At 39.7% G+C, this 25,479-nt stretch overlaps 1 protein-coding gene across 6 annotated transcripts in view; it reads left to right on the top strand.

Annotated features, from left to right (window-relative positions):
* Positions 1-24,423, top strand: part of CTDSPL (CTD small phosphatase like) — a 90,123-nt gene extending 65,700 nt beyond the window's left edge. For 4 of the 6 annotated variants that reach the window (XM_009558283.2, XM_009558281.2, XM_054060455.1 and 1 more), the window contains 5 exons: positions 5,831-5,932; positions 11,396-11,452; positions 19,077-19,169; positions 20,786-20,971; positions 23,288-24,423. In XM_009558283.2, the coding sequence (XP_009556578.1) occupies positions 5,831-5,932; positions 11,396-11,452; positions 19,077-19,169; positions 20,786-20,971; positions 23,288-23,413 (564 nt within the window). In that variant the 3' untranslated portion in view covers positions 23,414-24,423. Of the gene's footprint in view, positions 1-2,334; positions 2,389-5,830; positions 5,933-11,395; positions 11,453-19,076; positions 19,170-20,785; positions 20,972-23,287 lie in introns of all 6 variants that reach the window. The other 2 variants (XM_009558278.2, XM_054060453.1) reach the window with 1 other exon arrangement.
* The last annotated feature ends 1,056 nt before the right edge of the window (positions 24,424-25,479 follow it).

The raw sequence follows: 25,479 nt of genomic DNA, 5'->3' as shown, positions 1-25,479 counted from the left end.
ATACGTTGAACAAGACTGGGCCCAGTACTGAGCCCTGGGGAACCACTAGCTACAGGTTTCCAACTAGACTCTACACTGCCTATCACAACCCTCTCAGCTCTGCCATCCCACCAATTCTCAATCCACCTCGCTGTCCACTCACTGAACCCACACTTCCTAAGCTTAACTATGAGGATGTTGTGGGAGACAGTGTCAAACGCATTGCTGAAGTCAAGGTAAACAATATTCACCGCTCTCTCCTCATCTACCCAGCCAGTAATCGCATCGTAGAAGGCTATCAGATTGGTCAAGCATGACTCCTCTTAGGTGAATCTGTGCTGACCACTCCTGATCTCCAAGCATCTGAAAGAAGGTTGTGATATCTAGGATGAGCTATTCTATCACCTTTATAGGGGTGGAGGTGAGGCTGACTGCTCAGGTCCTCCTTCTTGCCCTTTCTGAAGGCTGGAGTGACTTTAGCTATTCCCCAGTCCTCAGGAATCTCTTTTCCATGGTCTTTCAAAGATTATGGCAAGCAGTTTAGCAACTTGTCAGCTCCCTCAGCATTCGTGGGTGCTTCCCACCAGGGCCTATGGACTTGTGGGTGCTTTGGCTAGATGATCTCTAACCTGATCCTCCTTGACTAAGGGACAGTCTTCCTTTATCCAGACCTTCTCTCTGTCCTCCAGAGTCTGGGATTCCTGAGGGCCAGTCTTACCAGCAAAGGCTGAAACGAAAAAAGGCATTTAGCAACTCCACCTTCTCTGCACCCTCTGTCACCAGAGCACCCACCTCATTCAGCAGCAAGCCCATGTTTTCCCTAGTCTTCCTTTTTGCTGCTGATATACTTCAAGAAGCGCTTCTTGTTGCCTTTGATGTTCTTTGCCAGATTTAATTCCAAGTGGATGTTAGCCTTCCTCGCTGTATCCCTGCATTCCTATATTCCTCCCAAGTGGCAAGTTCCTTTTTCCACCCTCCGTAAACTAGTTCTAATTGAGTTTTTCCCAGAAGTTCCTTACTCACCCATGCAGGTCCCCTGCTTCCTTTGGTCTTAATTACACTTAATTTAAAAACTTGACCTAATGTGGGTTTTCACTTGGTTACTGATGGAGAGAACTGCTCTGCAAGAAACATTCCAACTTCAAGCTGAATGAGGGGAGATTCAGATTAGATAGTAGGAGGAAATTTTTTACTGTGAGGATGATGAGGCACTGGCACAGGTTGCCCAGAGAAGCCAGGGATGCCCCATCCCTGGAGGTGTTCACGGCCAGGTCGGATGAGGCTTTGAGCAACCAGATCCAGTGGAAGGTGTCCCTGCCCGTGGCAGGGGAGTTGGAACTGGGTGATCTTTAAGGTCCCTTCCAGCCCAAACCATTCTGAGATTCAAGTAGATTCTTCAGAATATAGAAGCAGTGTGACTTTGTTTTTTGTAAAGAACTTTATCCTGTTTGTATCTTGTAATTCAAAACCATTCCCAGATCAGGCATAGATTAAATAGCTGTGCAAATTATTTGTCTTTATAGTGCAAAATGAATTATTTTAAATTATACTAAAGTAGAAAAACAATACCAGAATGGTGATCTGAGGAGTTTTGTGATAGCCCTGTCTTAAAAAACTATGAAGTGTAGCTCAGGACGCCTTTGCTTTCCTGTTTTTTTTATGGCTTTGTTGGAAGAGCAATCAAAATAGACCCTTAGCAACCTCAGCGCTTGTTTTCGTTCCTTAAAATGAAAAGGTAGGTGGAAATACAAAGCCATACTCATGCACATTCTTACACAAGCTGGAGTGACCATTTCTTTGGTTCAATTTAAAATCTCACTTTTAAGGATTGGGACCAAAACCAGCCCTCAGAACCCCTGCAGAATTTAAATCTGACCACCAGGACAGTGTTTTTTCACTTGTCCTTACCTACATTTAGATGATTCGTTGTTGTAACTTTTTCTATAAGAAATTTTGTGAACTGCCTGTAGCAGGAGTGAGCATCTTTTGGCAGCTGTGTTCTAAGTGGGAATAACTCATCCCCTAATAGAATATTTCTGTGTGTAACTGCTGGGAGAAGCTGTTAGCTGTGCAGAGCGCAACCTTAAGTGTGAATTGAAGGGAACACTAACAGCAAATTAACGTGCTGCGTTTAGAACGTGCTGCGTTTAGGCAAGACAACATTTCCAATACACAAATAAAGGGCTTGCTAATTCTGATAGTTGTCTCTGTGGGAAATTGGGCCTGCAGGGAAGAAAGGTTGTGGTTGTTTTACACAGTCAATTTCTGAAAGATTTGTGTTGACCAGCTGTTTGTGCTTCAAGCAGAAGTCCTGTTTTCTTGCCACCACGACCCCCTTTTTTTGTTTTTTCTTAGGGAATATACTATTTCCACGGGACTGAAGCAGTGCAGCAGTCGTTTCACTACAAGGTCTGTTAAGCTGATCAGCCGTGAGACCTGGCTGGAATGCATAAATCCCAAACAGTGACTAGTTTGAAAGCTTTAACTTGTATACAATTTATGTCTTGTTGGAATTGAAGACCAAGATAGGACTTAGAGACACCTCATGTTATTTTTCTGCTAAGTTCTGCGGCAGTCTGCAGTCTTTCGGAGAGTGTTGCATAGTGAATATGAGTGGTTGTTAGCCACAATTAAGCCCTGTGAATCGTCTTAGGTAACTTTAAAGCCACTATGCTTGAAAAAAAAGTAATTATCAAAGATCCATAAGTGTTCACTATTAACTATGATAGAAATCTGGTAATTAGAAATTTTCTCAGATATGTCTCCATTAGCGAGGAAATTAAAATACAATATTGAATAATGCTTGTTTCTGCTTAAAAGCTTTGCTGATCTTGGCATGTGGAAATTGCCTTATATCAGAAAGCTTGAACAGCGAAACAAATGGACTGATATCCTATATGCCAATCCTTTAAGTTCCTAAAGCCTCAAACACGTCATCCTTGCTCCACGGTCCTACACCAGATGTGTAGCAGCCTCACAACTCGTAGTGCTTTTGGCTTCAGGTATCCTTGGCCCTGTTAGATTATCAGGTGGCAGATGTTTTCAAATTTGAGAGCGAAAGAGATACAAGTTTTGAAATGGAAAATATATTTCTTCTCATGTTTAAGTGGCCGAACTGTTGACCAGGTGTCTTTCAAAACAGGATCAGATTGAATTAAAAAAGCAAAAGCTAGCAGGGAAGTTCCTAATGGCAGGAAAAAATGTGGGGTTTAGTCTGATTGGATAATGTTTGATAAACGGTTGCATGTTGTCTCCCAATCCAGTACTGCAGAAGGAGAGAAACTCTAGCAGTAACCTGCATTTCTGCATAAATGCCGCAGCTGAGCTTGTTCCTCTCCCAGCCACTGCTTTTGAGAAAGCAGGGCTGCGAGTGAATGAGCAAGATGAGCATGGGCTGTCTCTCGCTGTGCAGTCAAGGAATTTGGGATCTCAGAATTGAAGTTTCTTACTTTTTGTAGTCCTTGGTGTACATCCATCCTTTTCCTGGAGAAAGCCATACTAGTTTCCAGATAAAAACCAAAGATATCTATGATATGGTGGTGCTCAGATTTTATATATATATGTGTGTATATATATATATATATATTTCATAGAAATCACCAAATCATTTAGGTTGGAAAAGACCATTGAGTCCAACCCCTAACCTAGCACTGCCAAGTTCACCACTAAACCATGTCCCTAAGCACCATTTCTACACATCTTTTAAATACCTCCAGGGATAGTGACTCAACCACTGCCCTGGGCAGACTGTTTCAATTCTTGACAACCTTTTTGGTGAAGAAAATTTTCCTAATATGTAATTAAAACTTTCTCCCAAATTTTTTTTTTTTTATATGAAAGAAGGTCTGTTTCCACGTTTTCCACATCTAGAGGTATTTTCAGCTTGAAAAAGAATTCATGTAGCAGAAGAAATAGCTGGCTTTGAACTGCTTGTGCAGGTTAACAGTCAGAAATTTGACTGAAATGGTGGCAGTTGTAAGAGTACAAAAAGGAACTGAACTATTCTGTGAAAAAAAAAAAGTTAAAGTTTCTTGAGATATTCCAACCTTTTTCTCTTCTTTAAGGGCAAAAAAAATAAGTATCAGAACATGGCTTCTGAAGATTATTGTCTTTAAAGGTGTTTTATTTATCTTTCAATAGGTATTTAGTCTATTTAGGTTGCAAGTCTGGATCCTTCTTACTAGGAAGCATTGAGGAAGGGTTCCTAAATAAATACCTTTTACATTTTGAAACAGGGGTGAGAAACTTAAATTCTTTAGATCGGGTCCTGCTTGCAAACAAGCAAAGGTAGAGCTCAGACAGTTGTAGAAGTAATGGGACTCTAGATAATCTGAAAAGAGTGTCCTATGAGAAGTTTGACCTGGTTTGGTTACTGTGATGGACACACACTAGAGGCATTAACCAGCAGCTGGCTTTCCTTGAAGGCCATTGTTAGATATGTGCCAAGAGAAAATAAAGGAGGTGGCTTGTGAGCAAGGCAGCTTCCATTCTGGCAGCTGAAGAAACTGTTGTTGATGTTAATTGTAAGGAACTAAATGATTTTCAGTAAGCACTCCTAAAAATCCCCCAATAACTTAGACTTTGGCTAAAGACACTTTTCTGTAAGTCCAGGACCTTATTGATTAGTTACTTCGTTTCAACAAGAACTTATTAGGTGTCATTGGCTGGCATCTCTGAACTTAAGATGTGTTTAATGAAGAATCTGTACCTACTGCAAGAGGTGTTCTGAGGTGTCAGCTCATCTGTTTGTCCCCCGCTGTCTGCAAAGGGGTGGCCTCAGGTCTCTGCAAGCACCTCTACAAAAGGCTATTGAAAAGAACAAAACCATGATAGCTACATCCTTGCCAGAGCAATATTATTTGAACAGATAAAAAGATAACAAAAGAATGAAGTCAGAGTTCTGTATCCAATTCTTAATTAATTTGATTTCCTCTCAGTCTTGAGCTTCTCCCTAGTGATACTGTTCTATAAAGCTAATCCTTTTCAATCATCAAAAATCCCTCTTTTAAGCGATTCGCTACAGCGATTCAGCTCCAAATGGAAGCGTTCTCTCCCCTTTCTGATATTTTTGGGAAGCATCCAGTATCAAAGTCTAAAATAACATCACTGTGTTGCAGACTAAGATGTTAGTGATCAGAAAACTATTTGACTGTCTGCTTTGCTTTCAGAATAATTGTCAATTCACGTATTTGGTACTATTTTTTAGTAAGGGCAGTGTTCTGTAGAAGAACCTGGTTTAGGAGGACTTTCTTTACTGCAATTTTAGTACCTTCATTGGGAATATAATCCACATGAAAGCTCATGGTCAGCACCCTAACAAGTGGTAAAAATGAGAGTGGAGGCAGTGTCCTGCAAGGTAAAATTAGGAATGCTGTCTTCCTTCAGGACTGGTTTCTCTGCTTTAGCATCTTTCATAGCAAACAGAAATAATGATCCATATAAACATCCATCAGGCTGGAAATGATGTTGACTGTGAGCAGGATAACAACTGCAACCAAAACCGAGGCATTAGGAAGAAGGCCACCTAAAAGATATTATTGTATGAAATGTCCTATTTTTCTCTACCCTTTTTTTAGCCAATGTTGCTGTTTTACCATTTCCATCTCCAGTGCTTTGGAGATCATTCTAAACAACTTTATTTACAAAATAAATAAAGTCTGTATGGGTACTGCATGAGCCATTAATTTCCATACGTGTTCTTACAATGAGCCCACAGAAACATTCAACTTCGAGTCACGTGTTTCAGTTCCCAGTAACGACTCTACTAGAATAGTAATGTTGGCAGAAGAGTGCCCTTTCAATGGAGGTTTTACTTTTTCTTGTTGCTTTCCTCTTTTCTTTTTGTTTGTAGCCACCAGCTAAATACCTCCTGCCAGAACTGACAGCATCAGACTATGGGAAGAAGTGTGTGGTCATCGATTTAGATGAAACTTTAGTGCACAGTTCATTTAAGGTAAGTAGATACAAAAGCAATTGCTTGCAGCTTGAATCTATCAGTGAATCTTGTAGGGACTGCGAAGCCTCTTAGCATGTTAACCGGTCTTACAGGCTCTTCTAGGATGCCTGGTAGTCTTCATTATTGTTCATATGAGTATTAATCCTAATTTAGCTCTAAGGGGAGTAGTGCAGACATTGCTATTTTTTTTGGTTCTGAGAAAGTCACCGTCGACTGAGACAAGGTCACTGACTTTATGGCTTTAAGTGGTAGCTGTTCCAACAAGGACCAATATCAGCGGTTCCAGCAAGGACCAGCTACAAAACTTGTTGCTCTGAAAATAGGGGTTTGTTTTTGATGTTTAAATGTTGCCCTGGTTAGTTTAGGAGAATGGAAATTCAGCCTAGCTTCATGCTATGTAGGTGTACCTTGAAACAGTAGGTTTGGGGCACTGGTGTTCGCTGGGCTCTGTTGCCAGAGCAGATTGCTTTCCATGTCAGGCTGCTGTCCTGGTCACGGTAAGTATTTATGAGTATTCAGCTTTCACAATAAATGGTGAATATGATGAGTCAGTCATCTTGTAGAAGCAACTTTTGTAACCCATCAGAATTTAGCCTGTGGAAATAGAGGTATTTTTCTACTGTTTAAGTAAGGCTAAAGTTAGAATAGGAGAACTCAGAAATATAAAGAACCTAAATTGGCTCAGAGTGCTGGTTGTATTTCTGATAAGCAAATGTCAGACATGATAAACTATCTGCTAGTTTTATGTTTCGATATTGGTGAATTTTTAAGAATCAATGTTTCCTTGCTAGCAGCAAGCTAGAATTGCCATCAACTTCATAGTCTTCTAGTTTGGGTTGCACTCCATTTTTCACTGGTAGCATAAACTCAGCGTTTCAATCCTGCAGTATTGAGTTGCCAGTATTTAAATATGCAAACCATTATTCATGTTGTGGTTAGAATTGTGACTACCTTTGTTGACTTAAAGAAGACCTTATATGGAGATAGCAGAGCAAATATTCCTGTGCTTTAAACTGAAACTACGATTCTTCTCTGTCTTTATTGTGCCTGATGATAGAAACGAATTTGTGGTAGCCTGCAGGAACCTCTTAACCTCAGTGCCAGATCCTTGTCTTCTGTACCCAGATGGAACTTGCATTTGAGAATTTTTCAGGGAGATGCAAAACACAGCTGGATTGGGAAGGGAAGGACTGTGCCTTCCTAATTAAATGAGAGTCAAAAGTAGGAAGGGAAAGCTGTGTTTAACAGTCTAAATTTACATAAAAATTATGAACTATTAGGCTTGGCTTTACCTGAAACGTAAAAGTAAAAGTTTGTTTTCTGAATGCTGTGGGTGACTGTGCTGTGATTTTTCCGATTCTTGAAACAAAATGTGATTCAGTTTAGGTGGTTATTAATTCTTTTTAACTGTTTTAAAGAAGTACATGTGTAATGGTTGACATGGAGTAAATCCTTTCTTGTAGAATTGAGGTTTGCTTTTATTGCAGAGTCCTTACTTAGTGGGCTCATTTTAATCATCCTATTTATTCAAATTTTATTTAATGGGTATTTAAATGATATATTTAAGAAAAATCAAAAGGTAATTTTGCTTTGTCTTGAGCACTGAATAATGTTTTGGGTTAGAAAGAAAAACTGGTCCTGTTTTCTGTGAAGTAAATGGTGTTAGACAAATGTTGGAATTTCTGCAGTATTACAGGAATTCTGCAGTATTAGTCTTAGAGCTGTGATGGCATTAAAGTGAAGCCCTGTGATGGCAGTAGGTAAGAAAAAACAAAGTGTTGGAGGAAATGGCTTTGATTGTTTAGTGCCTGGCAGTGTCCAGTGGTGGCGTTTGGATTTTGTTTCATAAAGGGAGATGCTTCAGCTGAAGGAAGGCTGTTTTGATCATCAAAACTAGTGGATTTCCAGAAGACCAGGGGGGTTAACAACTCTATATGGAGTCTCCATCCCTGGAGGTGTTCAAAAACGTGTAGACATAGCACCTTTTGACATGGTTTAGCAGGCACAGTGGCGTTGGGCTGACAGTTGCACTGGATGAGCTGAGAGGTCCTTTCCAACCTTAAAGATTCTGTGATTCTATGTGCACACTGCTCTGCCTGAATAATTAAGTTACTTTTGCAGTTTCTTTTAGCTGTATTTTTTTTCCACTAAAACATGTCTGCTTTACGCAGGCTCATCCCCACATAAAAGCTGAAAAAGCATACATAAATTTGTGATTTTTAGTACAAAAGGGTTTATTTAAAACACATGATGTTTTAGAATTCATAATTCTGTTATGAAATAGGCTTCATATTTCAAATGCAGATAATTTTTTTTTAACACAACCAGAGAGGCAGGGTATTTAAAGTGCTTTTTTATGAAAGCAGCAACATCTGAAGGAGGGTAATTCTTCTCTTTTTATGCCCCTGCATATTTGTGAAGCTTTAAGGAGGTACTAGTCTTTCATGTTAAGTGCATGTTAAAGGAATAAAGTTGAGGGGTGCTTTGGCAAGAGTAAAAAAGGAGTAGATAGACATAGTTATCATTCCCATCATAAAACAATAATAGAAGCAAAAATCATAAATTATTAAATCAAGGACATGTAAACATGGGTTTGTATGAAATGAATTAAACCACATACAAGTCTGGAATGTACTCATTCAAAACTCACTATAAAACAGTTCTAAAAGATTTAAAGCTTTGAAACAGTTCTAACTGAAGTAAAGATTTTCAATAGAAAAATATTGAAAATATCCTTATCTCTTGTGCCTACAAGAAAGCTATGTAGCATCTGAAGTATAAATGAGGGAAACAAAAATGTAAAGAGTAATTTGAGGAGCCTTACAAAGTCTAAGGGTGAGTTTCATTTGTTAGAATGTGGTTTTCTCTGTACATCTGGTTGCAGTTACTCCTGTTAAGAAAGTTCAGTAATAGTTGTATTTTTATCAGTGGGCTTCAAAACCTTTGCAACTTGCAGTGACCTATTCTTTTTCTGCTGCTACAGAAGGTTTATCTTGCTTAAGGGAGTCATGCATATATAAATTCTTCAAGTGCATGCAAGCCTCTTCAAAGTAGGCAGGGAGCTGGCACCCACTTGAAAACTCCGGTGGCTGAGTCTTACTGACAGTTCATTTGGGCTTCTTTTAAGGTGAAGCTTCAAAATGTTTTCATGTCCCTGTTCTGTGCCTATTAGAGATGCTGTGGAGTATCTTCTCTATCTGAGGGGCTTCCTGCAAGTAACAGATAAGAGCCTCCCCTCTCCCTCTCTTTGAGAAGCAGAAAGGGGGGTATGTCTTGGAAATTGCTTGATGTCAGCTGAAAAAAGCCTAAATCTAGATTGTATCTGCAGGTATTTGAGGAATTCTTTAGATCGTACTAACACAGTGGTCATCAACAGGATGAAGTTTTCCAGCATCGTTGCTCTGGACGTTTGGTTGCCCATACTGGTTGGTCAGGATGAGTAGATTCAGTGTAGTTTCTCATTTGCCCTCTGACACAACGCCTCTAAATCTTCTGCAGGCGTTAGATCAAACCACCTTCCCTATTACTTCACTTACCCAGAGACGGTGTTGCCCTTTGTATAAATTATTATGGTTGGTTTGCTGTCCTTGTAGGAAGGTTATTTGACAGTGGAATTATAATCTCATTTTTCCCAGGGAATGGGATCCAATTGATGCTATTCAGTTAATACTGCAGGATTCTCTTTTCCTACCATTTTTCCCAGAGCACGCGTATAGGCTCTGCTTCTCAGCAGAGTTTGTGAGCTGCTTCTCAGTCTCTTTACCTTGACTGCTTCTTTGCATGCTTGGCACCTTCTCACCACCCTCCAGGAGGATCTGAAGACTGGTTTCTGGTCTTGCAGACTCTTCAGGGGCACCTCTGTCATGGTGCTTGAGATCAGTCCATTGGCTGATCCAGAAAACCAGGTGGGACAGTCTGTACAGGTCTGATAGAGCGGAGTGAAGATGTTTTGCAGCCTTAGCTCAGTAATGCCATACCAGTTACCAGCCAGACTACTCCCTGCCTTCCTTTTAGGCTGTTATCCATGAAGCATATTTTCTGTTAACCAATCCCGTTAAAATGGTATTTGGCAGCTCTCTCTCCACCATCTCAAAGCTGCAGATCATGGAGTGAGTTACAAACTTCAGCCAGGCATGTTTACATGACTTTTTTTATCACGGACGTAATGCATGAACCATACCAAGGATTCTGCCAAGTTTGATGTCCATTCGAGCTAGTAAACAGTTAGCAGTGTGTTCTGCGGCTACCGCTGCTCTCTAGCCAAGATTAGACTGTGTACTCTGAAACTGCCTACAAGGACACTTCTCTGCTTTCCAAAGTAATTTTCCTTGAGGAGCAGTTTTTGACAGTAAGTCTTAAGAAATAAGCTGCATTCAACAGCCTGGAAAAAATGGATTCAAGGACTTGGACAGAGTGTGCCTGCCCTTCTCTTTTGAATTTAAATACAGTTTTACATGATTAATATGATTGTTCTAGCATGTTCTTGAGGTATCGCATCTTGAGGATCATTTAACTCTGCAACTTAAGTCTCATTGCAGCTTGATGTAACTCCCGATTCGAACGGAACTTATAGGTATTACTTCTACCACTGTTTTTAATTTTAATTAATTACTAATTTATGACCCAGAGCACAATATGTGAAGCTCATAGCTGAATCTCTTTGTCATCCTCTACACAGACTTGATGAAAGAGTTATCCAAGTAGATCCTTATCCTGCTAGTAGCGGTTATTCAAGCAATAAAGCATATTACATTGTACAGAGCTTGAAAAGAGGAGGGAGGAGGGAAACGCAGTATCTGGTGAATATAGCTATGTAAGGCTTCTGACGTGTGTGTAAAGGGTGGATATGCAGAGTGGGTTTGTGTAATCAGTAATGCTTATTAACTTGTTCCTGAGAAGGACATGGATCTGTTGGAGTGAGTTTAGAGGAGGCCACGAAGATCATCAGAGGGCTGAAGCACCTCCCATACAAGGACATGCTGAGAGAGTTGGGCTTGTTTAGCCTAGAGAAGGCTACGGAGGCTTTCTAGCAGCCTTCCAGTACTTAAAGGGGGCCTCCAGGAAAGCTGGGGAGGGGCTCTTTGTCATGAAATGCAGGAACAGGACGAGGGGGAATGGGTTTGAGCTGAAAAAAGGGAGATTTAGTTGAGATATTAGGAAGATTTTTTTTTTCCTTTGAGGCTGATGAGGCACTGGAACACATTGCCTAAAGAAGTTGTGGAAGCCTCATCCCTGGAGTTGTTAAAGGCCAGGTTGGATGAGGCTTTGAGGAACCTGATCCAGAGGGAGGTGTCCCTGCCCATGCAGGGTTGTTGGTACTTGAGTGATCTTTAAGGTCTCTTCCAATCCAAATCATTCTATGCTTCTATGAAATAATAGTCTTTTCTTTTATGCCTCTGAAAAGTTCCTTCTAATGATCTTACTTTCTATGTTGATTTATTTATTTGTTATTCTTTCTAGCCAATTAGCAATGCTGATTTCATCGTTCCTGTTGAAATTGATGGAACCATACATCAGGTAAGCACCATTGTTCTTTTAGTGTTGTTCTCCGAATGGATCTCTCTTTGATGTCCCAGAGTGTTATCTGGATCCATGTGCTGCTTTGCGTTCAATAACTTCTCCTTTTGCAAAATAAAAAGTGATGTACTCTGGAATGTGTCATCCAGACAGGTCTCCTGGTTTGATCGGGTGTGTGGTTTCTGACTGCTAAGTCTCAATTTTAACTTTTTCTGTTCTCCATAGTATTTCTTTCAGGACTTCAATACTCTGCATCAAGTCTAAAACGTTTTCAGAAGGATCTAAGGGTGGATTTAAGCCCAGAAAAAACTACTTGAATACTGTATTTCTGATTCCCTCCACAGACAAATAGGACATAGGTTGGCTTTTAATGCCTTTTGGTAGTTAATATGAACAAAGCTTTATACAATTATTAATGAAGAACAGATATTTCTTCAGGTTTTGTGGCAATCTAAGTTCAGGTTCTGTCCCCTTCTTCTTCTGTAAGTAATTTTAGTTCCTGTGATAAGACTTATGAGACACTTCAGCATCTCTAAAAGGGCTGGACAAAATTGCAAGGAGAGTAATTTTTATGTCTTTTTCTTTAAGAACTTCTATTATGACACAGTGAAATGGTTTTCAGTAAGTGCAAAACACCCATAATTTGAAAATCAGTCTCCTTGTTGTATCCTGACTTGGTGTCTTTAATCAGTAGTCCTTTCTGAAAATGTTAAATGAAATAAATTACAATGCTGTGAATTTTCCTCTTCAGACAGACATTGAAGTTCTGGCTAGAGACGGGTTTTACTGGTTCATGTGAAGTTGAGCCTTTCTGATCTATGAAGCCTGCAAATTGTTTGAAACATCTTTTGCTGGTTGTTGTGGGTTAAAGCTAATGCAGCTATTGAGTTGTGAACCTCCCCTGGATGTAGTTTAATGGAGATTTTAAATAATATACTTTTTGAAATGTTGTCTTTTATATGGTTTATTTTTACTCGGATAAATAGATTCATATTTTCATCTTGGAACAATTCATAGATCATGAAATTGGTCCATAGTTTCGATTTCCTGTTACAAAAACTATCCATGTAATTGTCACTCTTAAAATAATTACTAAATATACCAGTAGACTGAAATACGTTTTAAAATGTTCAATTTTTGACAGTTTCTCTGTTATGCCTGTTTTGCGTAGAAATTTGATATGTTAAACCTGCGATGTTCAGCAGAGCTCAATGTTTAAAACACATCAGTTATGTTTTGGGAGATTTATATTGTGATATTGCCTGTCCTTATTTGAAGCAGACTTTAATTGTGTTGGGTGCTGTAACACAGACATTTTCTCTCCTAAAGCTTTCTAGAATGCTTTTGAAAGGGAATAAAACAGATTGCCTAACAGTTTTGAATGGCTTAGGGTTGTGATCACTGAGCTTGTCAAGATTGTATATTTACCTTTTGAAACAGAACCCAATAAAAGTCTATTTGGGCTTTACAGTCAAGCACTTCAAAAGGTTGTTGCTTTTCTAGTCCCCTTTGCAAACTTTCAGATTCATCACCAAACATAATGCCATTAGGCGCTCAACATGACTGCACACAGGGGAAAAAAAATAAACCCAACTAGTCAAGAGGACTGGGTTTGTCCATACCCTGAACATCAACAAGAGGAAGGATGCTCTTGACAGAGAAGGTCAGGAGAAGTTAAGTCTCTGCCTGTGCTTTGCTGGAGACTTCCTGCATAATTTTCAAGGAAATTGCTTAGTCCCTTTGTATTTCACGTTCTTCCTTTCTAAAATAAGTAAAAATTGCCTCTGGGTGGTACAAATGAAGTTAAATGTAAGGAATTTGTGATTCTTGAAGTAAAGGTAATTCATATGGCACACAGAATAGGTAAGGTTTTGAATTCTGTGTTTGTTATCACCTCTGCAGAGGGGTTGGAACTGGATGATCTTTAAGGTCCCTTTCAACCCAAACCATTCTATGATTCTATCACACAATAGTTGGGGTTTTTTTGACTGTGATTATCTGAAGGGGAAAGCCAGGTCTTCTGGCTTGCTCTGATGTGTGTTAGCACAGGCTGTAGAGCTTTGACAACCAGATCCCACTTCAGACCTGTAATTTTTTTATTCACTTAAAGCATAAACCGAATCAATATCAACAATATTTGTTATCTGTCAGAACTTTTCATCTGTGTAGTGCTTGCCCATTTGCTTAAGCAGTTTCTGTACTCAAAGATTAATCATTGGCATTGGGAAATTATAGGATCATGGAATGGTTTGGGTTGGAAGGGACCTTAGAGATCATCCAGTTCCAACTGCTGTGCCATGGGCAGGGACACCTTCTACTTGATTAGGTTCCTCGAAGCCTCATCTAGCCTGGCCTTGAACACCTCCAGGGAGAGGGCATCCATGACTTCTGCGCAACCCCTTCCAGTGCCTCACCATCCTCATAGAAAAAAAATTCTTCCTCATATCTGATTTAAATGTCGCCTCTTCCAGCTTAAAACTGTTCTCCCTTGTTCTCTCCCTGCACTCCTTGATAAAGAGCCACTCCCCAGCTTTCCTGTAGGCAGCAATACTTCCACCTATTTAAAATACCACAGGATAGGCCAAACATTGTGGAACTATGCTGCCTGTAGTCCGTATCCCTACCTGCTTTACCAGTAAGCCCGGTATCTTATCAGGCAGGAGATTGTCTGACAGAATATTATTGTTCTTGAACTCCGCCTTAGGCAGAACCCCACAGAAAACAAATAGAGAACAGCGTCTCAAAGGTGTCCAGTCAGAATGAAATTGGAAATTACATGAGATTCTTCAGATCTCATACACCAAAAATACAAGCTATGGCAAATTTAGTCACTGTACGCTTGAAAGAGTTTTGAGACTGACTTACCGAACGAGTTTAGTTTGTGTGTAATTTTTTATTGTGCAGCAGTGGTATTCAAAAAAGGCTGTCTTTAGTCTAGGGAATTTATTTTCACGTATATCATTTATAATCCAGAGGTCATAGAGACTCCTGTTCTTCTATAGGGAAGACAGTTCATATCAACATCTTAAAGGGTGCTGGTGTAAACCAGCTTCCCTATATGAAAAAATAGCTTTTCTAAGCAGCCATTGTCCATCTCCCATCTTTCTTTCTCTAGCTTGATTTACCTTGTCTTTAGAAAGGGTTTGTAATTTTGTTTTACAAGGAAATAACTCATGTGTGGAGGTACCTCTCTTCCCTTTTGTTATGGGTCTTTAGATGCCTGCAGAGACTGTGCCTGTCTAGGGCAGCTAACGTTACAGGAGATGAATCCCACACTTCGAGTTGGGAACGATGGCAGAGATACAAAAGGACAGTTCTAATGCAAGCTGACACTCTTCTGGCCAATTCTTATTTCTCTCTGGTTCTCTGAATAAAAGGAAATCAGAGCTGGTTCCCTGCTTTACCAGTCTGTAAGTGAGAAACTGGGAGAAGTGCAGTGAAATGTGTGGCAATCAAGAGTGCGCTTTAGAGGAAGTGTGTTGAGGATGAAAGTAGTGGCTGGAGAAAAAGATGTTGAACCTGTTTGGTGTCCTTGACCTAACTTCTGCAAAAACACGTCTACTCTTGCAGCGCCTGCTTCCCACTTAACAAGTGCAGAGCAGTCACAACACCCAGATTAGATACCCTGCATTAAATATAGCTTTAATCTCCAGAGAGTTAAGGTTTTTAGGATATGGTGATCCTGTGTCTTCTATCCAAATTGATTTGGAATGCCTTTTTGCCTTGGCGGTGGTGGTGTCAAAAAGGGCAGCCAGGAAGAGTTTGATTTGGTGTTACTTGGTGGAATTTCATTCCTGAATTTAATTTGTTAAGTGAGTAAAACTAGGTCAAGTAGGTCTTAAGCATTGAGGTTTTGTTGGTTGTTTTTTTTTTTTTTAATTCAATTGACAATTGCTTGTTTTTAGTTGTTGAAAGCTAAAGAAATGTTTGGCATGTAAACTTTAAATGTAATGTATAAAATGTTTTTTTATTGGTGGGAGAAAACACTGTTCAAATAATGAACTTCCTTTCTATAATGGACAATATTCATTGACTTTCTTGCGGAAGGCTGTGGCCTGGTTCAAGTAATCCAGGATAGGCTGTTTCCATTCTAGCTGGCCTATTCTTGGTTACTTGCACTGGGAGGCAGCTACAACTGCGTGAACCAGAAAGACGAGGCTCAAGGATGCATGTAGTTTTCTGCTCACTGTTAAGAAGATGCACCCAGCCCACCGAACGCAGGAGCTTGAGTTGTCATGGGTGGTTTTCTTTGTTGTTACTTGAAGTTTTTGTTATTGTAAAGCTGGTTTTGAAAGGCAATTCTGTGTCCTGTTTAATTGATTAAAATTGAGCTGGGTTTCTCTTTGGGTTTACAAATACTGAGTCTTCTTAGGTTAAGACTGCTTTGAGGTATAGAAAATGTACGTGGAAATACCAAATGCATGAAAACAATTAAAGATAATTACTTGTGTTCTGCCATTAGCAGCTGTAAATATAGGCTCCTGTAGAAACATGCCTAGTGGCTGATTTGTGCCTTAACATTTTAAGAGTAGGGTTCATTTTAAATCTTAAAAAAACCACTGTATTCCTCTAAATTCTTGCTGTGATAAGGAAGAAATCAGTGAGCATACAGTACAGAAAAACTGGAGGGGTTTTTAGAGCCCTAAAGACGGTATAGAAATTTCAGAAAAATGCCAGGAGCCAGTTAGTCTGGAGACTTAAACTGAAGCCATCAGGCACAGGGGGAAAAAGCCAAGCCACAAATAATCATGCGGCATTGAGATGCAAGTCCAGCCACTAACAAAGTAAAAGGGGAAAAAAATTCCAAATGAGGAGGAAGAGGAGAAAAGAGCTGCACTGTCAGCTGAAGAAAGCTTTTTATGTGGAGTAAACCAAAGAGATTTTGTAGCCCGGGATACCAGGATACTTGCAGTTGCTTTTAGGACTGAAGTAGGACTTCTCAAAACAAACTTCCAAGCGGAATAACCATACAGAGAATTAAGATGCATTGTTCTGGGAAAAAAAAAACCAAAACAGTGTTATGTAAGAAAAAGGTAGGACAGTGGTGAAGGAGGTGGGGCTTTTCAGAGAGGCAGCGAATTAAGGCAAAAATATGGTGAGACCTCATCCTAAGAGATAACATTTGTAAATAATAAGGTATTTAACATGAGGAAATGTGTTGGCCAGAGCCCAGCGGGTAGAAGTTAAGGCGTAACAGCAAGAGAAACTCAAGTAGAGGAGGCTGAGGGTGCTGAGTGGTGGATCAAGAGATCTAAACTGCAGAAGGGAAACAGTACAGCTTAAGATACTGTGCACTTGTGGCTAAGACAGACCAGTTGAAGTATTAGGAGACCTACAGAATGACAAAAGAGTGCGTATGGCAGGTACTTGCTTTTATAAACCCACTCCTGTCCTCAAGCCTGTGGTTAAGGAGTTCTTGTTTTGTAGCTGCTGGGTTGATCTACTGTCTGTTCTCTTTATGGAGGAGGTGGGTTATGTTGCAAGCAGCAAAGTTCATATCCTTGGCTTGGAGTTTGTAATTACATTCCAAGTGGACATAACTTCACCAACACAGGCATAGATAGGGATGGAGAGTGAGGAGGAGACTTGCTGTGACTTAAAACAGGTTTTAAAAGGGAAACTAATACTAGATTATCCAAGAATTACTTTAAGACTTTAGGGTGTCCCTTTTGTGCCTACAAAATAAGTATAGGGATATAATTTAAGGCTAAAGAAGTAAGAACTTCTTATGTACTGTAGACTTAAGGAGTAACTGGCGTACTGCCAGTTTCTCTTGGACATCATCTCTCTGGGTACACGAATGCAGAGGGACTGCAGCTGTCTTTCTACTCTTGTCTTTAATAATTTGGAAGTGCAGTTTGTAAAGGAAATACTACAGAACAACTTTGTGTAGTAAGATTTAATTGAAAAATTAATTGCATTGTTCTAGGAGAGGAAATTACTTGGTTTATGCCTAGTGAAATACAGGAGGCTTTGCTGCAGTTATCTGGAAAGAGAGTGGTGTTGAAGTGCATCGGTTAACTGTCTTCAATTCCTAAATGTCACATTTATTTAATGAATTGGTTAAGTACTGCTGTGGTTGTTTAAAAAAAAAAATTAGAAATAAGTCTGGATTTTAAATTGTTAACTTTATCAAAGTTCAGATGTATTACTTGAATTTGAGGGGCCAGATACAGTTTCATCAAACTTCATAGAAATAACTTAAAAGTAGATCATGTCTTCGTGCTTTGAATTAAGTAAGGTGGAAAAGTAATTAATGTTTCTGCTGTGGTCATTAAGGTGCAGCTCCATCATATGTGCTTTTAATAAAACTTTGCTTTCAGATTTAGGTTTTCGATTTCAAGTCCCAATTACGCAACTTTCTTTTTTCTTTGCTTAAGAAGGCTTTAATTGTTACAGTCTTCAAGCTGGCATTTCCGTGTTTTTCTCCTTCAGGCTTTTTCTCTGGGTGCCTTATATTTTTTACCTCTTTATTAATATGACTCTAGTAAAATACATACCATTAACCTAGTTCTACCTATCAAAGAAAGAAATTCCTGAAATTGCATCTGCCTTGCAGTTTTTCCTGAATTCAGTTCTAAGCCAGACGTCTCCACTTGAAACTTCCAGTATTAAGGTTTATTTGCCAAATGAAGAAGATAAAATGCTGCCAGTGTTTTCTCTCCAACTTTTAATCTAAGTGCAAACAAGATAGAAAAATATTTCTCAAGCAGACTCCCCTTTTCAGCTTCCCAGTGTATTGTGAACTATTTGGAAGCTTTCTGAGCAGCAGCTATCTTGGTATTTTCTGTTGAACGCAAATAATCTTCCTTGCTCTGAAAAGCGAGGCAAGGAGGGTGTAGTATCTATTAATCAGGTTGTTGACAGTAGGCAGCCAAGCTTGCCTTTGTGGTTGTCAGTGCAAAAGGGCAAGATAGCGTTGCTGAAACCAAGCTGCTCAAGGGGAGAAAAGTGCTGAGATTTTTACCATCTGTATGGTAAGGTCACAGCAGAAGACTGTGTAGACTTTGCCACCGAATTTTGCAAGTGGTATTTGCTAGACATTCTTCATGGGGCTGTGAGGATGTCTGGTGAACCCTCTCTGCAGAGACGGGTGGCAGATGACCATCCATGGTGAGATACAGTACTGAGCGCCTGGAATTCAAAAATTTAAAGAATTGGCCACAGGAAGAAAATAGTTCCATCTTGTGCAATTCTTGTCATCATAGTGGTTTCATCAGATTTATTCCTTCTGTAAAGCTCTTCAGGACTGAAGTCACCAGCACCTTATTTCAGTTGGAGAGATCCGAATCCTTACTTCTTGAGAAGCCCTGCTGTCTCCCTTTGCCTTTAATGAGATTTTTCAAGAAGCATCACTCCAGATGATGCAGAGTATTTCCAATTGCATAATCAGCATGGGTCTTGGCAGCCCCTGCATTCAAATTTCTCATTATTGGATGCCTTCTTTTACCTTGCATACTTCTTTTTTTTTTCTTTCAGCATTTCATTTGAACTGCTTCCATGTTAACTTTTGTTTCTTCAAGTTGTTAGGATTACAGCAGTGGTTTGGGTTTGATTTTTTTTTTTTTTTCCCTTTCATTTTGCCTTGATCGCTATTTGACCTGAACAATCATTATCATTCCAGGTTTATGTATTGAAACGACCACATGTGGATGAGTTTCTTCAGAGGATGGGAGAGCTCTTTGAATGTGTACTCTTCACAGCCAGTCTAGCCAAGGTTTGTTCCTCTCTTCATCTCGTTAGCCTTTACGGTGTTGGTCAGTGGATTTTTGGTTGGGTTTTCTATGGATAATTATTTCCACAGATGGTACTATCTTAATTTTTCCCCTTCTTTTCTGCTTCTTTGTCTGACAGTGTGTACTTTGTCTGCTAGTGTGTGGGTAAGTGTTTCCATGGTAACACCATCACATATGGGCTTGTCTCATAATGTAGCCTCCATGCATTGCTCATAATGCCAATATGAAAGGCTTACAAGTTACCATGGTTATAGTGAGAAATTAGAACAAATAGCGTGTCAGTAAAGCAGTATATTAAAGCTGGGCATGAAATAAAATACACTGTACTTAACACTTTCTACGTGATTAACAGTGATTCAGAAATTTACTGCATTTGAAAATTGGGAACACATTTTTGTTCTGTCGAGATGCAATTGCAATCTGGAGTTTGAAAATTAAACATTCGGTAAAGCTCGAAGCATCAACAGGAATATTTTGTGCCCTCTGGTCTCCAGTAGCAGTAGAACCTTGTGGGTAGTTTTGTGGTAGACATTACAGTAGTAGACATCTTAAGTTCTTCACTTCTTTCAGTGTCTTGCATTTGTGGTGTCTTGTTTGTACAATTATATTCTTTATTTCTAAATAATACTCTAGCGTAGTAAATTTTTACTCCACCCTAATGTAGAGGTGGTGGGACAGGACCCCATTTAATCTGCTTTATCAGAGGACTCTTCCCTGCACTCCCTTTACCATGTTCTGTTCAGTCACATTGTGAAAATCCTAAATATTGGAGCAATTTCATACTGCAGTTAGTTGTCCAGCAGTTTTCATAGTCATGATAATTTATTTCAACATTGGCTTTGTTTCTCAGTTTAAAGTAGAGGAAAACTGTAACTCCTGTCCTGCAAAAATAAGTTACAACTGCTTATTTCAACTACATGGTTATTTCATCTTCTGGTTTATTTGGATACTTTTCCTTGGACAGTTTGTTGGATTGGAAGCTGTGCCTTACTTAAAGTATCATCTTATATATAAATGAGAATTTCCCAGTATTGTACATGGGTATTTTTCCTAGTAATATCTTTGTTTGATCTTTATGGCCCAGTTATACAATTTGGTAATCTTACATTTCTTACTGACCCAGTCACTCCAAGGGCATCATTTGAAAAAGCTAACAGCAAGCTCGGATATGTTCATTGCAGTTTATCTTCAGAGGCACATGGAAATAATTTGTCTGTGGAAATGGCTTCTTATGGATTTTCTGTTAGCATTGGCTGGTTTTATGGGAATGTTAGGTGAGATCTCTGGATCCATCAACTTCTAGGTAACTCCGAGGGTAACTGTAAGTTGGCCCTAACAATAAAACATAATCAATAAATCACTGCAAACGTTAGAGTGCAAGTTAGCCTTCTGTAGAAAGATAACCGTCCTACTTTTGTGTTATCTCTCCCTTAATCACTTCAGGTTTCCAGGCATGTAAGTTAATTAACAAGGAGCGGGGAGAAAATGAAGAAAGGGTATTTTATCTGAAATGATTTTGTGTTCAGTTTTGTACAGTTCTGTGAATCAGCCTTATCTGCACGTTGCTAACTTCATGTTTCTGACTTCTATTTTTAAGTATGCAGACCCAGTAGCCGACTTACTGGATCGCTGGGGTGTGTTCAGGGCAAGGCTATTTAGAGAATCCTGTGTTTTCCACCGAGGAAATTATGTGAAGGATCTGAGTCGGCTGGGACGTGAGCTGAGTAAAGTTATTATAGTGGATAATTCTCCTGCATCTTACATCTTCCATCCTGAAAATGCAGTAAGTATTCTTAATATTCGAAGTACTCAAGCATAACTGTGTCCCTGTACTTTCTGATTCAGAAAATAGCCTTTCAGAATGATCACTTGTCTTAGTTTCTGTATTTTCTTAGACTGCAGGTAGGTTCTGGTATTCGCTGCCGAATGGTGAACGACTAGAGCAAACTGATCTTGACAGCGTGTCAGTCGTGACTGTTCATCTGCTTTCAGGTTTAGCTTTTGGCATGAAGTCCATCAGTTCTGAGAAATGCCAAGTGGTGTAGAACCTGAATAACTAACCTAGCTCTAAAAAGCAAAGCTGCCCTCCAGCGTAGTTTTTGTTCTTTGGAGTGGTGATTACAGACAGAATGGTTTACTTGAACTGCTCTTAGTACTCCCATCTTTTTTCGTTGTGTGAATGAAAATATTTATTATACAAGATAATTAATGCTTTACTGGTTGCTGTCTGAGTTCTATGTTTGTAGCTAAGTGGAAGGAAAAAATCAAGATCTTGTTGTGTTGTTAGGCTTCTTCAAGTATTTTGGTTATAACTCGCTTCATAATTAGAAATGTTAGTCAACGAGTTCATCGAGGTTTAGGAATAAGGATAAAAGGCAGGCGGCAGTACTTCAAGGGAGAATAATTAGGAGCAATGCACTTTTTCACTGTGTGTTTCGTATCAGCTCCAGACGCTATGATGGAATGGTCTGGCGCTTGCTCCATCCATTGCTGCCATCAGTACAGATGCTTACATCTGGTTTGTAGCTGCCAGGATAGCAAGCTGGAACTCCCCTTAGGTCTGCTGACTTTTAAATGACCAGGCTGTGCAATGTTTTCTTTGATGTTTTTCGGCTGCCTTTTTCATGAACCGTTAAAATTAATGTAGGAAATTTTTATCAGGAACACTGTTTTGTATGGTACTCCCTCACCGGAATAGTGGTTTTTTTAAGTTCAGCTATTTATCTTGCAGCAGTCAGCTTTTAAATTCAGATTTTAAGACTGATGCCTTAAGTGATTGGGTGAAAACATTTTTCTGGTTGGTGCCACACGTGGTTTAAAGTTGCTATTTATAATAACCAGGAGCTGTAGCTCTAATTTATGTTCATGATTAAAATTAAAAACCTGATCCAGATCATCACTTGGTATCTCAGAATTCAGTGCCAAGAAAATAATGAGCTGTAGAAATTTGGGAGATGAAATTAAGGGCCTTGTCAGAATGGTTTAATCATGTATAGAAAAGTGGTGCTAGCTAACTGATATTCGAGTCTCTGCAGAAACCAGAGCTTGTAACAAGATCCAAGATAGTCTTTGAAAGACCTCAGTGTACTACCTTCTCCAAATCCAGCCCACATGTTTAAGAAGTGTTGTTAAATGCATTATTTTCTGAACCTGCTCTTAAGATCTTATATTTTAATCAGAGATTGGCTCTGTACTCACTGTTTAAATATTTCCTCTGCAACCTCACGCCAGGAGGGGTTGTTGCTGCATGCCTCCGTTTAGTGACTCACAACAGTAATACTTAGAGGGGAAAAAAAGGCTTGCCAGTAAATGAAGTGTCAGCACAGCTTCATAACCTGTATCTTCTTTCCAGTCTATTCTGAATATCAAGGAGGCAGAGCAAATTAAGTGGTCAGGTGTTGGGTCATGTAGGTTACCTTGACAGGTGGGAGAAGGTCAGCTGAGTGTCAGCTGTCCTACAGTTGGATTTGGGGTTGATGTTGCGTACTAGAAAACGTGAACTTGAACCTGGTGCTCCACTTGAATGCTGTTCATAGAATCATAGAGTGGTTTGGACTGGACTGGACCTTAAAGATCATCCAGTTCCAACGCCTCTGCCATGGGCAGGGACACCTTCCACTTGATCAGGTTGCCCAGAGCCCCATCCATGTGCTCTTGAACACCTCCAGGGATGGGGCATCCTTGACCTCTCTGGGAAACCTGTGCCAGTGCCTCACCATACTCACAATAAAAAATTTCTTCCTAATATCTAATCTAAACCTCTGCTCTTCCAGCTTAAAGCTGTCTCCCCTCATTCTATCCCTGTACTCCCTAGTAAAGAACCCCTCCCCAGCTTTCCTGGAGGCCCCCTTGAAGTACTGGACGGCTGCTACAAGATCTCCCCAGAGCCTTCTCCTTTCTAGGCTGAACAAGCACAACTCTCTCAGCCTGTCTTCACAGGGGAGGTGCTCCAGCCCTTGGATAATATTTGTGGCCTCCTCTGGATTCACAATTTTCCTTACCATGACAGCAATGAGTATTACAGGATACCTACATAGGCAAAACCCGCATTCTTCACATCATGAACTCATCTTACTCTTTGTTGGTTGCTTTGTTTCAGGTGCCTGTGCAGTCCTGGTTTGATGACATGACAGACACAGAGCTGCTAGATCTTATTCCTTTCTTTGAAGGACTAAGCAAAGAGGAAGAAGTTTACAGTATGCTTCATAAACTCTGCAACAGGTAGCCCTTAACTTTGACTGACTTCTGCTACTCGATTGCAGTTGCCAGAGGCTGTCTCCATCTTTTTCAGCTCTTTCAAATGTAAGCTTTGGGGAGGTCACCCCTGTCAGAAGTGCTACTCTTGATCTTCCTGTTACATTGGACACAAAGGACAATCATGAGTGATGCTATTAAGCCTTCAGAAGCCTGACTCCTAAGGTCACGTGTTCAGACTACTTTTTTAAAGGAAAAAAAAAATAAAGAAGCTATTTTAAATGGGACTCTTTTAATGAATTTCATAAATGGACATCTTTTACTGGATCAGCTTTTCTTAAAACATGCCAAAAAAGAAGCTTGTATTTCAGCAGTTGAATTTCTCTCCCTTTCTTCCCCTCCCACTATGCAGACAATTTTACCCCCCTGCTTAGAGCAGTTGACCTGACTCTGATTTTTTTCTTACAGAATGAAGTGCCTTTTTGAATGTTATTTTAAGATAAAAATTCATTTTTGTATAAGACGTATTTCCAGACATCTTTTAGTCTTGTATTGTCTAAATGCTTTAAAAGGAAAAAGGAAAAAAAAAAATTTATAGAGCACTGTAATATATAACAAAGGAAAAAGTTTGAAACAAAGATGCTGGGTTCCTGTCTCCACAATGACATTGACTTGTATTACATTTTGTCATGCTCAGAAGGTGTAAGCATGGGAGGGATGATTTGGGCTAATTATGTGGTTGTTTCACTGATATGATTTTGGGCACAGTTTTGAACATATCTGCAGTTGTTTGAATATTAGGGAATGATGGACTTGAGAAAACAAGGTGGTTAATAGATCTAAAGCACCTTTTATTCTAGACAGATAAAGTTCTATCGTCTCTGCTTGCGCACAACTGCCATGCCTCTCATTTTTTGGAAAATCATTATCTTGGGGGAATAGGGAGGAGATCTATTTATTAGTTTAAGATTCTTTTCTTAAGAAAAAAACCCATCTGGGTAAGCTGGATCTGTATTGAGCTGTTTGGAGTACTTTTTTCTTTTAATTGCTGCTACTGTATACTCACCAAATGGAGTTGACCATCGGCTGTTATACTGTTTTTGCCACTGTGCCTGTGCTATGAAACATTTTCTGTAAGCTGCAAACTTGGGCAATAAATAGAATGCAGGCTTCATAACCCGCCCCTACGGATTAATCTTATGGTAACTGATATACCAGAGAACTCAGTTAAAGGTGACCTGCAAAGGAATGTTATATTTTTTTGAATTGGGATGATGCCCTCTTCTTTCTTTTGTATATAAAAATGCAAGAAGTGGGTTTTCCACATCTCTGTTTAGTATTTCTCCCTCCTCAAGGTGTAAGGTACAGACCTGGAGCTTTACCAAGTCTTGCTAGAAGGGCAGAAGTTAACTAGCTTAGACTTAAAAGGGGTCCTCTAGCTTTAGAGTTGAGTAAGTCTCATCTCTGAATTGGAGAACCTGCTTAGCATCTTCTGTAGTGCCATGGGTACCCTTTTTAATAGAAGAATAACTTTTAAATATTTCGAGCCTTTGAAGAACAAGGCACACATTTCTTTTTCCTTTCCAGTGTCACCTTTTAATTCCTTTCCGCACCAGAAATCTACAAGCATAAAAATTACAGCTCTGTTTGGCTGTCATCAGAAAACTAAATGGAGTAATTGGTGCTTCTCATTAGCCTAGTGCTAAATTCTGAATTCAGATCCCTTTGCCTTTTCTGTTTTTCCTCAGAGTCTTGACGACTTGGAAAACAATTTTTGCGATGGACTTGGATTGTCATCCTCGTCTAAAGCATCGGTGAAGCAGCTTAATAAATCCATTCGTAGAAGGGCAGGCCAGCCTACACAGGCAGTGAGTAGATTGTCGTAGGTGCAGTATAAAACCGAAAGGTGACTTGCCCCCTTGCAGTGCAGCTGTGCTCCAGCTGCTCGCCTTGTCCGGTAGCGAGGGATGTTCGAGGCAGTCCCATGACACTCGTGAGTCTGTACGGCATCACCCTTTTGTTTTCATACCAGCTGGCGTTACCTTAGTACTGTATAACTCTGTGCCACAACAAAAGACAAAACTGTCAAATTTTAAA

This window comes from Cuculus canorus, chromosome 2, assembly GCF_017976375.1.
Source record: "Cuculus canorus isolate bCucCan1 chromosome 2, bCucCan1.pri, whole genome shotgun sequence".
In the NCBI taxonomy this organism is placed as follows: domain Eukaryota; kingdom Metazoa; phylum Chordata; class Aves; order Cuculiformes; family Cuculidae; genus Cuculus; species Cuculus canorus.
Note: the sequence above shows the minus strand (reverse complement) of the source record. Positions and strands in the feature narration are given on the sequence as shown.